General features: G+C 38.7%; 1 protein-coding gene across 9 annotated transcripts in view; it reads left to right on the top strand.

Annotated features, from left to right (window-relative positions):
- PDE4D (phosphodiesterase 4D) overlaps positions 1 to 14,153 on the top strand; it is a 530,915-nt gene that overhangs the window by 167,105 nt on the left and 349,657 nt on the right. The window contains exon 1 of one of the 9 annotated variants that reach the window (XM_085042340.1): positions 7,616 to 8,084. The exons of the other annotated variants lie outside the window; for them this stretch is intronic. Within the exon in view, the coding sequence (XP_084898466.1) occupies positions 7,720 to 8,084 (365 nt within the window). The 5' untranslated portion in view covers positions 7,616 to 7,719. Of the gene's footprint in view, positions 1 to 7,615; positions 8,085 to 14,153 lie in introns of those variants that run through there. 9 annotated transcript variants of the gene reach the window in all.

The following is a 14,153-nucleotide window of genomic DNA, read 5'->3' on the forward strand; positions in this document are numbered from 1 at the left end:
CTAGTTCTGAATAAACTGCTTATCTATCTTTTTTAAAAAGCTCAATCTTTAACAGTTAGAATTTGAATTTTCTAGCTCCTTTAACAAGAGATTGATTAAAACTTTAAATCATGACAACTCACTTGCCTTGGATTTTGTCTTGAGTGCTCCATGTTTTGGGGGTTTTTGTAAGATTTTTTCTAGTGTTTTTTATTTCAGTATGGTTTTATGCTTTTTGACTGAGAATTGAGTGAAACTAGGTTGAAAGGATGTTTTTTTTTAACTAGTAGGCTTACTTGTTTGTCAGAAGTCAGAGTAAAATCAAGAGGATTTCAAGCTGTGCACTAATGTCTTGCAAAAATGCTCATAAACCCCTGAAACCTGAAGTCACTATGTTCCATACAAATGTTCACTTAAAAGAATATCTTGGGTGCCACCCGTGGTCCTCTGCCTGAAGTGAGCAGATCAATAATTTAAATGATAAAATGTTAAAGAAACTGGAGAAGTACCTTTAGCCTTCAAACCTTGCTCAAAATGGGTTAGATGCTCAATTAGTGATTTTTTTTCCTGATCAGTGGATGATGATGATGAGTAGCTGTATTACTTGGGAACTGCATTTTAACAAATTTTTAGTCAATGTAGCACTATCCCCTATGGCTACATAAGGAAGAAACTCCACAGAGGCTGTCTCAGGGTTTATGCTTTGCTTAATCTGCTGCTGTGGTACAGTGGAGGAGGCAATGGGAAGAGCACTAACTGTGCTAAATCCCTTCTCTCTTGCTCTTGTGCTATCCAACAGGGAAAGTAATAACTGTTGCTGATTTTTCCTATTCCAGCTGCAAATCTAGGCAGTCAAGTAAGTGTTTTTAAGATTTGTCCCATTTTATATTCGGTAATTACATAGTGCTAGGGAGAATTGAGCTTGTGATTTTTAGTGTGCTTTTGAAATAGTGTGAGTCTTTGCTCACTGCTCCATGTGGGAGGTTACACGAAATTGTGAACTTGGTGGGTGCAAAATGCCTTTCATCTCAGTAAGCTCAGCTTTTCATCAGTAGAGCTCTGCACTAGTCTGGAGGTGTCAAAGCCCAGGCTTTAGCTTTGTCTGTCCATGTAGCTGCAGTATCAAACACTCAGTTCTTACATACTTGACATGTTTTAAACTACCTGGGTAAAAAGAGAGGGTTGTTTTTGTTTGTCAGGCTATTTCTCTGCGGCTGGTTGGATGAATGTATTGCACACGACTGAACTCAGTGCTTTAATACACAAAGCAAGAATACAATCTATACAGAAAACCTATGCTTTTACAATTGAAATTTCAATAAATTCAATGAAACATCCTTCTGGCATGCATAATCTCTGTGAGAGATAGAAATTGTGTGCTCACATGAAATTGTTATCTTTGAGTTTATATTCAGATTTTGAAAGTTCTGTAGTACTCTGTGTTGTAGCAAATATTTAAATTGTTATGATTTCTGTTTTACTCTATACTATAGATAAATTTGTTATCTAAATCACCTATTCCGAGTGGACCTTTGAATCAATTGTGACTGAACACAGGAAAGTTAAAGAGCACTCAAAAATATGATCTGTAGGGTAATAAATTAAGCACTTTAATTACACTTACGTGCAAAAGATACTAGATAAGATAGCTAATCAGATTGCAATGTTGTTTTTTTTTTTTTTCCAAAACTGGTAACTGTTATTCCTCACTAAAAATGATATAAAAAATAAATCCCCATGGAGCTACCTGCAGGAAGAACAGCCTCCCTAATAGTTTATGAGCATCAAACCTGCATAGTTATACAGTTCTAGATTCATCCCCTGTTTATCATGTTAATACTAATTTCAGTAGAATTATGTTATGGAGTCATTCCATTATTTACATAAGGCATTCAACAAAAAAAGACTATTGGTTGCTAATTTCTTTCTGCAATAAGATGTCAGAATACATACTGAGACAGATACAGTGCTCTTACTCTAACTGCCTCTTGTTTGCAATGGCAAAGAAGTTCGTGTAATGTAAAAAACATTCTACAAGTGGATTGTGTGATACTTATATAGGTATATTATTGTAATATTTTTTTCTAGGATTTGAAGTCCCACATCTAATAAAATATTCCATATTTATTCAGTCCTCTACTTTTTAAAGCACTGATTTTTTCCTCTTTAATAATTCACACTTTCAGTTGAGTTATAGAATGATGATCTACTGAATTTCTTTTTCATTGCTAGCAGCAGGAATGTGTTTCTGTCTTATGAGTCAGATGTGATACAAAAATTTATATGAACAGCCAGTGACTGTTCACTGTATCTGAAATTCAATCCTATTGGACTCAAAAGACCTCAGTGAATCTTTATATGTAAAATATGGTACAGTTTCTTAAGTGCCATTACACTGAATTATAGCAGGACTGATGTCAGTCCTGTAGTCAGTGGTGAATTCTACTGAATAAAATTTATTGTCATCTATATTCAAATGTTACCACTGTTTCTTTTGTTGTAGAGATGATGCAAGTTATTTTCTCTCACTTTACCACTGTTTACAAGGTCTGTAAACTATTAAAAAAGCATCTTCTCTGACATGAAGTGGGTGGATATTGTTAGTTTCTTAATTAAATAGCTGCGTATTTTCCTTTCTAAACCAGTTAGACTTGTTATCTCCTTAATATATTGTTATCTCCTTCAATGCTATGTTTTTATCTCAATTTCTGTTGCAGGTAGGTAATATATTTCCCCTGTGTTCTGGCCAAAAGATGAAAGACAATGGTTTGTAAGGAATGCATTGTGATTATTATTGCCGGAAACAAAGGGAAATAGTAAGGGGCTCCCCATTATTTTTCGTATGTCAGGGCTACTTATCTTCAGTGCAGTACTGTCATAAATGTCTGTTAAGAATTGCAGTGCTGTTCTGAAGGAGTAAGAGATACAGCAGTTTATCTAGTACACTCTGAAAACTACCACCATCAGCTGAAGAGAGCCTTGAAAATATCAGAACCTTTGTAAACAAAGCTACAAAAGCAAATGAAATTGTTATTTTTTGAAAGCTATTCTTTCTATTATTCTAAGTACTTCTTGAAAGCAAGGACATGCTTTAAAAAAAGATTTGAAAGGTTAAGAATCCTAGCTAACTTAAAATAGCATTCTCTTACGAGGTAAAATATTATATTTTATTTTATGAATCTGTGTTTTTTGGTATCACGTATACAGAAAACTCTGATAATACAAAACTATCAAGGTGGGTATGGCTGGAGCAGTAGTTCTCACATTGGAGCCTCACTAAGGAGTTTCTAGTCTCCTGTGAGGAGGCTCAGGCATGTTCTAGGAAAATGGAAAGAAATATATTTTTCTAAATCACTTTCAGTTACAACTCTCAAATGTAGACTGTTCTATTGCTATTGAGTTTTTAGTATACTTAGTACTTTTGAGAATTCTGTGTGAAATAAGATAGAAATAAGTAAGAAAAATTTTTGTCTTGACTTCATATAGGAAATATCAACAAAAAGGTATTATATACTATTCTGTTTTTATTTTTGTGTTTGATTTTTAGGTAAAGCTGTTAAGTTCCATTTATATTGTATTTTGCAGGGAAGTGTAAATATTTTGTGTAAATGTTCTTGCATGGTGTTAGCACACTAATGTAATAAAAAAACTGGTCATATACATGATGTTTTTTAAATTTAAATATGTGGCTGGCTATGTGATTGAAATGAAAGTCAGATATTTAAGTGTATCTGAATATCTGCTATTATACTGTGCCATGTCTTGTGCCCTATGGCTCAGATTCTACTTGTGTGAAATACAATAGCAACATTTTATTTGTGTCTTTTTGATAAAGTTTTTGAAAGACACTTTGTAAATGCAAAACCACATTACTTTTAACACTGTAAAATAGGAATCGAAATGGAATACACCAGTGTTACTATACTAACTGTAAAATAGGTATTCAAATGGAATACACTAGTGCTATTATTAAAAAAGACTACTTTTATGAAGTCTCATTGGCATGAAGGTACAGTAAGGTTTCTGCTGAAGAAAACACACACAAACAGCACACACACACAAACAATCTACCCCAAAAAGAAAAATACAAAGAAAAAAACCCCAACCAGCCAAACCAAAAATTGTCTAAAAAGAATTCTTGTAGATTTCTTGATTAATTAATTCTACTGCAGTACTTTTATTTCTACCTGAGCAAGTATTGGCAGTGTATTGTACATAAAGTTGTACTTCTGCTGTATTTTCTGTGCTTCTCAGAGCTAATATGTTTTGGGGTTTTTTTTAAATTTAAATGCTAATATGCTTTGTTTATCTGTCAAATTGAACTGGTTGTCTAAAACTGGCAGACTCTGAAAATATGAGATTGAATAAGGAATACCAAAAGTGCCCTTATGAGTTCAAATATAAGTTAATTGCCAAAAGGGCATTTCATGAGACTGCTGTTTTTTATCTGCTGAAAGTGATGGTGGTTAAAGGAAGTCCCTGTCAGCTGGGAAAAGATTACTGGTACCCCCATCCTTAAGAAAGGCAAGAAGAATAATGAAACTGCTATAGACTTACCAATCTCACAAGAGTTGCTGGAAAGCTCCAAGCACACTTCTAAATCTATTTCAAGGCCTGTAAAAGCAGGAAGATAGTTAGGACTACTCTCAACACTTAGATTTACCGAGGGCAAATAATGTGTGATTGACTTGATTGTGCTCCATTATGAAAAGACTGGTATAGAGAACAGTGGATGTAACACACCCTCAGTTTAGTAAGGATTTTGAAATAATGCCCTGAAACATTTTAATTTTGAAACTGAGGAAGTCTGAACTGGATAAACAGAGTGTTAGGTGGGACTGAAGTGTAGAGAATGGTCTCAGAATTTGGCTGGCAGGTGGTGAAGAGTAGATCACCAGAAGGGGTCAATACTGGAGCCCATGTTGAAGTGCAGAGTTTGGCACCCAGAGAGGAAAACCTGCAGCACAGACTGGCAGGTGACTGCCTGGATCACAGCCCTGCTGGAAAGGATCTGGGAGCTTCAGTGGACTGTAGGGTGGGTAACAGCTGAACATTGCGCTTTTCATCATAAATAGATCAAACTATGTGTCAAAGTGACTGCAGGAAGTAGATGAATGGGAAGGCTGGGAACACAGAAGAGGCTACCAGGATGGCTGATGGCCTCGAACACATGATCAGTGATGAGTGCTTGAGGGGACAGAGCTTGTGAGTCTGGTTTGGAGGAGGTAAAAGGCAATCTGAAGGCAGCCTGAAGCAATGGGAAGATTAATTGCAAAAGACAACAAATTTAAGCTCTTGTCAGGGGTGGCATGCTGTTTAACGAGGGGCCAGGGCCCCTGATTGGGAGGTTCAGATTGAACACCAGGAAAATTGTCTTCATTAGGGATGTGGTGAAGCTCCATATCAGGTCATCCAGAGAGGCTGGTGAATTTCTGTTGAAGGGTTTTGAGAATCAGAAAAGGCTGTGGCTGATGTGATCTAGTGTTGATGATAACCACATAGTGAACATGAGGTTAGATTGGACAATCCTGTGAAGGCCCTTTCAAATGGCAGTTCTGTCATTCTGTGACATTATAGAGCAATTGGTCACAGAAGTTTTGTCTAATTTAAGAACAGAGGGAACTAGCAATTGTGAAATACAGTCCCCTTGCAATATCCCACTGGAAATTAACAAGGATAAAAAGTTATTTCTCTTTCCTGAGTTTTTCATCGATTTGTATTCTATATGCTTATATTCCATGTTGCAATTACCCCCATTTTTACATGTTGAGTATAGTTCTCTCTTGATTTCTGACTTCAGTCTTTCTCTTTTCATCTTTCCATTTCTGTGTCCTGTATATGCTGTCAAGACTGCCACAGCCTGACATAACTGGGTAAATGGTAGTATCTAAGATGTCTGGCGTGGAAATAGTCTTAGATGTCTGGATAAATATTAGAGAACCAGAGCTTGATAAATGTGAGTTCAAGCTCAAGTTTTTTTCAATGGAAGTACTGCTTTGGCTGTTTTCTGGTACTCATAATATTTAATATAACTTACTATTTTCTGAAACTTATTTTTTTTTTCTGAAACTAACATTTTTTTAGGGCAGGAAAGAAAACCTGAAGGATGGTGGATGATTACTGGGATTATCTAGAAATGTACTGTCGGCTCAAAGAAACAGACAGAGTTTTGCCCAACAAAATCTTGTATGTGGTAGGAAGGTGATTCTTAATTTTAGGAGCACTGTATGTTTAGAAAGGAAGGCTGACTTTTAAAATGGAGAATGGAAAAAAACACATCAACACATTAAAGAGTTGGTATAAATGTACTTTTGCATAAATAAGAAATTAAGTTCAGAGAGAAATTTAGGAGGTTTAAAATGATTGCAGATCTGTGATGGAAAGGGAAAAGTGTTGGCAAGACCAGTTTTATGACTGAGGAAGTAGATGTTGTGCATTAAGCTAATCAGAACAGTCTAATGAGTACATGAACTCTGATTAGAAGAAAATGTATGTTTTTGTAAAGGTACTGTAGAAGAGAGATTTTTGCAATTCTTTCTTGCTTACTACTGATACTCTGGCAAATTGAATAGAAGGACCAAACAAATAAATATTAATGGTTTTCAAATGAACACTTGCATTCGTCCTTTTCATATTTTGTCAGCAGTGTTGAGATTATAATTTTGTCCGGAATAAGATCTGCTAGAGTTTAGAATATTACCATGCAGGACAAATATCAATGCTAAAAAAAAAAAGAAAAAAAAAGAAAAAAAGAAGAAAATAAAATGCAACTCCCTTCCAGTGTGAATTATTAGCTGTACGTGAGCACAAAAGAATTTGAAACATAAAACTAATTAAAAAGATCTCTTTAGTATGAAGTCCTGTGAATTTTATCTTTAAATAACTTTTTCCCGCGGCAGTTACAAAGTCCTGAAGCTAGTGATATGTCATATAAAAGCCTCTCTGTAGCAGTAGGCTCAGCATCGCTATAATTAAACCTTCCTCGCCTTGATTTACAGCGAGTCTTACTCCTTGCGGGGAGGGAGCTTACTCATCGGTGAAGACAAGACCAGGGGAAGGTTTCAAGTTGGGAAACACGATTTCTGAACCTGATGTGCACTGGGAAGCACGATATAGGGAATAAGGGGTGGCGGGAGAGGGAGCTTAGGGAGTGAGAACCCATTTTTAACCCACCTCAAAGTTCTCGGTGAACAGTGGCGTGAGCAACTTTGCCACCTGCAGTCGCCTGGCAGTGAGAGTCCCTCTGGAGGGAGTCCTGTCCGGCCAGCAGCCACAGCCTCAGGAAGGGAGAGGCGCGCCTCAGGAGAGGCGGGCTGCAGCACCAGCGGCACCGAGCCCCTCCGCACCCATTCACGGTCCCATTCCCAGCCCCGCGCCCTGCCAGCATCCTCGCCTGCCTTCTCCCATCTCCCGCATACCCCAGCACGCTCTACCCCACGACCATAGCCCGCCGCCCCGCCTGCTCTCTCCAGCACGGACTCCAGCCTGGCTTTAAATATTTCCGAGTGGGAAGCCAGCCCCTCCTCTCCGCCTCCTCCTCCACCCCCTCTGCCCGCCTCCCCTCCCGCGGAGCACTCAAGAGCCGGCGGCGCGGCTGCCCCAGCAGCTCCCGCACTCGGGCGAGGGGTGGCGCGGCAGGAGCTGTCCAACTTTTCAGCACAGTTTCCTCTCCGCTGCCCGCAGGAAGGCGGCAGCCGCCGCCCCTGCCCGCCCGTCCGCCGCTGCCCGACCGCCGTCAGCATGGAGGCAGAGAGCAGCAGCAGCTTGTCCGCGATGCCCGGCGGCAGCGGCAGCGGCAGCGACGGCAGCGGGGGTCTCAAAGCCCCCAAGCATCTCTGGCGGCAAGACCAGCACTACCCTCCGCAGCTGCGGCAGCACCAGTTCCTCCAACACCAGCAGCACCCCGGGCCGCCGCCGCCGTCTCCCGTCTCGCGGGGCCGCTGCCTGGCCGGGGCTCGCGTCAGGCACCGCGGCTACTCCGACACGGAGCGGTACCTCTACTGCCAAGCCATGGACCGCGCCTCCTACGCCGTGGAGACCGGCCACCGGCCCGGCTTGAAGAAATCGCGGATGTCTTGGCCCTCCTCCTTCCAGGGTCTCAGACGGTAGGAGAGGGCTTGGCCCAGCCGTGTGGGGGTGCGGCGGAGGGGCGGCACTCCCGGCCGCGGCGAGGCGGGGGGATCCAGGGCGGCCGCTGAGGGGTGGGCACGGCGGGACCTGCGTCCGACCGGGTCTCTGCCTCCGGCGGGAAGGAGAAGGAAGGGGCACCCCGCGGCTGCGGAGGCTGTGAGCGGGAGGTGGGGTCGGGCTGCGCTGCCGTGCCGGGGACCCCGGGCTGGGACGCTGCAAGGAAAGCCCGGGCAAGGCTCTCCTGGAGCGGGCGTGACCGGGACACGGGCGGCGCCGCGTCGTCCCAAACACGCCTGTCTGTGGGTGAAAAGCGGCCGCGAAACACGTGGGTGGGAGCGGGACGGCGTCTGTGGCAGCACGGAGCCGTGAGCGGGGCGGGCAGCGGGGCCGCGCTTCCCTGCGCTCGGCTCCGCTCCGCTGCCTCCCCGGCTGCCCCTCCTGCTGGAGCTGCCCGCGCTCCCGGGAACCTTCAGCGCTGCTGCCGAGTGGGAAGAACGCGATTCCTGTGATGTTCTCACAAAGTTAAAATAATGAGAGCTCTGGGAGGAAGGGGGGGGGGGCGGAAGGGTGGGGGTGGGAGACAGTCTGGCAAATCCAGGGTTAGGGTCCTGTTAGTTTGAATGGGGCTTAGTTGAGAAATAGGCTAATGGTTTCTTAGCCGGAGGGAGGAGTCCGTCATCTACTAGTCTATTGTTCCTCGTTAAATGAGCTGTGGATTTATTTTTCACTGAGTAGCTCACCAATGTCTATTTTACCCCTGATGACTATAACAGGCATCTGTTTAAAAATCAAATTCTCTGTCAAAATCAGAAAGATGTTGTGTTTGAGCAAACAATTCATTATTCGGACCTCATTTTTTGTAGCTGGAACCACTTCCTTTTAGTAGAAAGCCTCACCAATTGCACTTGAATTTTAAGCAGACATTGTGAATAAAGGATATATGGAGAGAATGGTGGGCAGAGGGACAACACTTAATACTGAGCTACTCTGTAGATTTTTGATTTCCTGGATAATCAGATTTTTATAGTGTGATATGCTTGATGAATAAATAATAGAATCCTTTCTGAATGAAGATTGCTTTGTGTGTTTCTGTGGTGCACGCCGCATTCCTTATTATGGAGCCTTGGCTGTAAATCTGAAAAATACATACTTGAATATTCTCTGGCAGTGTTAGCTCTGTTTCTGCCTAACATTATTTTAATTCCCACTTCATATATAATTGAGAAATAAAAAGAGATTCAGCAAATGTAAATTACAACTGTATTTTCAAATCAGTAATCTTTAAAATGTGTCTTGTAATATCTTTGGTTTTCACGCAGCCATTCTGTTGCTACACCTTTGTATCACTTCTGTGAACTCATGCTTGTCTGAAGTTAATGATGTTAAATTTTTCACCATGTAAGATTTGAAAGGAAAAATGATAAGCTTCAAAAATTAACAAATGTTCAATTTAAAGGTTTTTTTCAATACATTCCTATGTTTTTACATGAAAAACCCCTCTAGGGCTGTAGAATTTTTGACCTTTAAGACGAAGTGCTGAATTTCTGTTTTCTGATTGCAAAGAAGTTCAATTTTTATAAATCATAATGGTTGGTTGGAGTATATTCAGCATTATTCTGTAGGTGATTAGTTATTGAGGGGATGCCAAGTCAAGGTGGAAAAGGAGGAGAGTACACGTACTGTTTTTTTAATTAGGATTTCAGGGCCATTTTAAATTACAATCCATATAATACCTATTTAAATAGGAATTAAAAATTCAATATGAAAAGTATTTTTGTTTTTTAAACTTTCATTCTATCTATTAGTGCAAACATGTTGTTTTGACAAGACATGTTGCTTCAATACTATGTGAGGCCAGTGGATTTTATTTTAATTTTATGGGATTATTGAAAATGCTTCTGATGTGCTTCCCTTTTAGAAGGAGTAAAACAAAGCAGTGTAAAGAACTTCGATAAAATTCACCATCCCATGATTTTTTTTAGAAGAAATTCTCACAGTAAAACATCTTGAATGAAACAAACAACTATAGTTGGAAACACAAAGCGAACTGTAACAAATTGCTTTACAAGTGTTTTCAAGAAATATCAGAAAAAGGATGGTCTTTCCAGGACTTAAATTTCAAGTTTTCAGTCAATTGCTACTTCCCCCCCCTCTTTCTTTTCATAAAAAGCAAATAAAAAATTCTTCTCAGTTTTTAAAAGCAGTGACTTGTAAAAAACCCCAATATTTTTGTGAAAGACACCTGTCCTTTTAGAAATATTGCAGTTCCCTTTTAATATTTAGACTTTTTATATTTCTCACTTATTTAATCTATTCTCAGAAGAACATTTCTGAATGGATTCCTATGAATTTATTATGGTGTAAAGTGACAAACTTGTATTTTAGAGGACCTCACTCTGACTGTTGTGTATAAAACTGTATAGAACTGGGGGAAATTGTGTATAAATGTGTATGGAAAATGCACCAGGTGATAGGGATAGTATTAAACATTGATGTCTCAAATGTGACAAAATTAAATCTGTGTAACTGTTTTTCCACAATTTATTTTGCTTCTCTCTAAACATATCATAATTCTGAAAACCTCAATGGAAACCATAAAGGACACTTAAGAAGCCAAATATACAATTTTGAAATATTTTCTCTTTAAAGTTTGGTAGGGAACTTAAAAATATGTAACAGCTACCTTTTCCCAAAGAAATGAGAAGAAGGAATTACATATGTTAAAATTTGAGTTAGAACTGACTAGTACATATTTATTATTCAAATTGAAGGGAATTAACATTTAACAGGCAAAACCAACTAGCAAGGATTCTAAACTGAATCAGTTGAAGAACACTATGTGCTTGTAGTTTGTGCTGTTAAGTACTGCTTATAGTCATTGCAGAGCTTTCTCTGTCTCTTTGTGATCATCACTAACTTTGTACACAACTTGTTTAGAAGAGCACTGTGGTTCCTTCAAGGAATACAGTAGCATTTCATTACATAGAAGAATATATCAGAATCACTGACTAATGTATTTTGCTTAAAAGTTAAGATTATTCCTGCCTTATTGAATGAGAAGTTAGTGCTTCAAATTCATATAGATGAGAGCTATACAAAAAACAGGGTAGTCAAGAAGATAACTAAGATTATCTGTGGTCGGGGTTTTTTGCCAGTTGTTTACTGTGTGGTCTTGTGCAAGTCAAATAATCTCTCTCTGACAGTATTTTCTCATATATAAAAGAAAAATGGAAACAGGGTAATTACAGGTTCATGCTAAAGTGATTTTTTTAGATCATAGAATAAAAGGTACTATATAATAATAAATAGTAGCAGCAGAATTGGGAAATAAATACTTCAACTCAAATAATTTTCCAGGCAATAATACAAAATATTCAGTGTAATAAATGGAGCTGTTCTGGCTATCTTCAAAAATTTCAGGTACCTTGTTGCACATGACTAGCATTATTGCATGGTCTATATACACAGGTTAGTTGTTGAAAAAAAAAGCTTAGCATTTTTAAAGGTCATTAGTCATATGTCAATTAAATCATCTTGCCATATCATATTTCTATGTTCTATTTTTCACTACTGAAATTTCAGACTGGAAAAATTAGAGAACAAACACCATCAGTCCTAATTCCACTGGTTGTGGAATTTCCCAGGATGTTGTATTCTTAGAATAAATCCTAATCTGCTAGACCCTTGCTTTCTTTTTATCAGGTTTCCCAGACCATTATTGTTTTACAATAGTGTAAAATTTTGTCTCAAATGTTGTTTTGGTCTAGGCTTCTTCACAAAAACAACTTTTTGTCTGTGTTTACATGTAAACAACCGCACAATGGTGAAGCAACATTAGGTTTTACAATCCAGAAATCCTTGTTTTTGTTCCCTATTGCTGTCTGTTAAAAAAATTACCATGATAAGTGACCATTAAAATTAGTTGCTGTCAAAAAAATCTACTAGCTCTCTTCCCATTTCATGTATGGGACTGAGTCTAACCAAGTAGTATCTATTACTACATTTCTCACATATGAAGATTGCTCTAGAGTTATTATTTTTGTTGAAGTGTCAATCTTGTCCTTATTCCAGTCAATAGTAGTTAATAAACTGAAATAACACTCAAGATTGAATGCAATGTAATATCTCAGTTGCCCAGAGGCTTTATTCTCTATTAGGAGAAGAAAGGAGGTTTATATGTTTCTGACTTTCTGAAGTGTGGGATATTGTATGCCACTGTAATAATTTAGATAGATTACAAATCCTTGGGTTTTGTAGCTACATATAGAGCCCCTGGAAAAATAATGGAGTCTTTGCAAATCTTGGCAAACATCTATTTGTTCTCTGATAAAATGCATACATATTTCCATCCTAAGCCCCATTTTTTCCTCCTGCATGGTTTGGAAAGCTCCTCTTGATCTATTAGGTCTTAGCTACTTCCACACAAACAAAGGAAAGGAAGAAGAGTGTTTCCAACTTACAGGTCCATAAATAAAATTCTCAAAATTTAGTAGCAGTTTCTAATTTAGAATTTTGTTTTTTTACTTGTTTGGCAGTGTATTATTACTTTGTTTACTACTAAGTAGCACTGGCACCCAAAATGTTAATATAATTGGCATATGCTAGCCCTTCCTCAAAGACGCAAATAATTTTTACAACTTAGCAAACATCGTTATATTACTGTTCTTTATAATTGTCCATAGAAATAAATTAAATAAGAAACTTACATTGTCAAATGTTTTAAATAAGTGACTATTAAGGGTGTTATTTTCATGTTGTGAAAGGCTTACATTTTCTGATTGTTGGAGTTGTGTGACCTGAACTATGTGAGAAGCATTAATTTTCATGCTGTTAGAACTTGTAAAAATACGAGCTTTTAAAATTCACATATTCAAGTATATTTTAATATGAATGTTGCTGAGAGTGATTCAAATTTCTTAATTTAATGAGTATACCTGGTAATTTAACAGGACAATCTCTTCATAATCAAGCAAAGAATAATCAGGATTCAAACACCTTTTCTTAAAGATGTAGCCATGTGAAGTTCCACCTTAAAATTATTCATGCAGCTGTTTAATATATTCCTATTTTTTAAATAGGCTTTAATATAGAAATATTATTTGAGTATTAGTGCAGATGTCTGTTGAACACAGAAGCTCATGGTGTCAGCTCAGTGATGCTCAGCTGATGCTCTAAACATGTGGAGACACCAGGTGCACAGCTGAGCAGTAATTTAGAGGGAAATTTTGTGTAAAATGCTAAAATAACCTTAGTAGGTTTCTTTAAAAGTCATCTTACATGCGGTTAAATAATTTTAACTACATGGTAGTCTTCCTTTACAGAAGACTTTAGAGCTATGAGGAAAACCTGTGAGATTCAGCTGATGTGTTAAAACTATAAATGTGAGAGGAAGCTGGGAACGTGTAGGAAAGCAAGGCAATACCACTTGACTACTAAATAGCTTGCCTCAATGGACAAGTTCCAAGAATGAATTTTTTTGCTACTGGAAGGCAAGAGAAAAAGGGTGTCAGACAAACACCGCTCCATGTCGGTAGATGGGATGATTTGAAAGTAGGTTGGTCCTTGCCGATGTGAAGAACGTCAATGTTCCTTTACCACAGTCAGTATAGAGGTCATAGAGATATGTGGCAGATCGAGAAAAGACGAGCTTTGAGTTTATTTTCATGAACAAGGATACAGATTATTTCTTAGAACAAGAGGTCTTTTTTGCTATGTTCTGACTTGGGTCCTTCACATCATATCACTGTGCACTTCCAAGAGACTCATTCCATCTTCTCTGTATCCATTCTCTAATCAGGGAGGTAGAATAGTGCTTGGGGTGCAGTTTCACAAATGTGGAATAGCAATTTCACAGGTCTACTGTACTAAGTCTATTGTAGTGCTGTTAGTGTTGTTTTCAAGTGCCATTTATTACATACACAACTCTAGGAATGACTTGATTCCTGTGGTAGATGTTTGCATAGACTATCGCCTCACTTTCTTTCTTCTTGTATGGAACCTGTAACCTCTTTTCTCTCAGATGTCAGAGAGTTCATCTGCAAGAA

The sequence above is a fragment of the Lichenostomus cassidix genome, chromosome Z (genome assembly GCF_008360975.1).
Source record: "Lichenostomus cassidix isolate B80296 chromosome Z, HeHo_3.0, whole genome shotgun sequence".
Lineage (NCBI taxonomy): Eukaryota > Metazoa > Chordata > Aves > Passeriformes > Meliphagidae > Lichenostomus > Lichenostomus cassidix.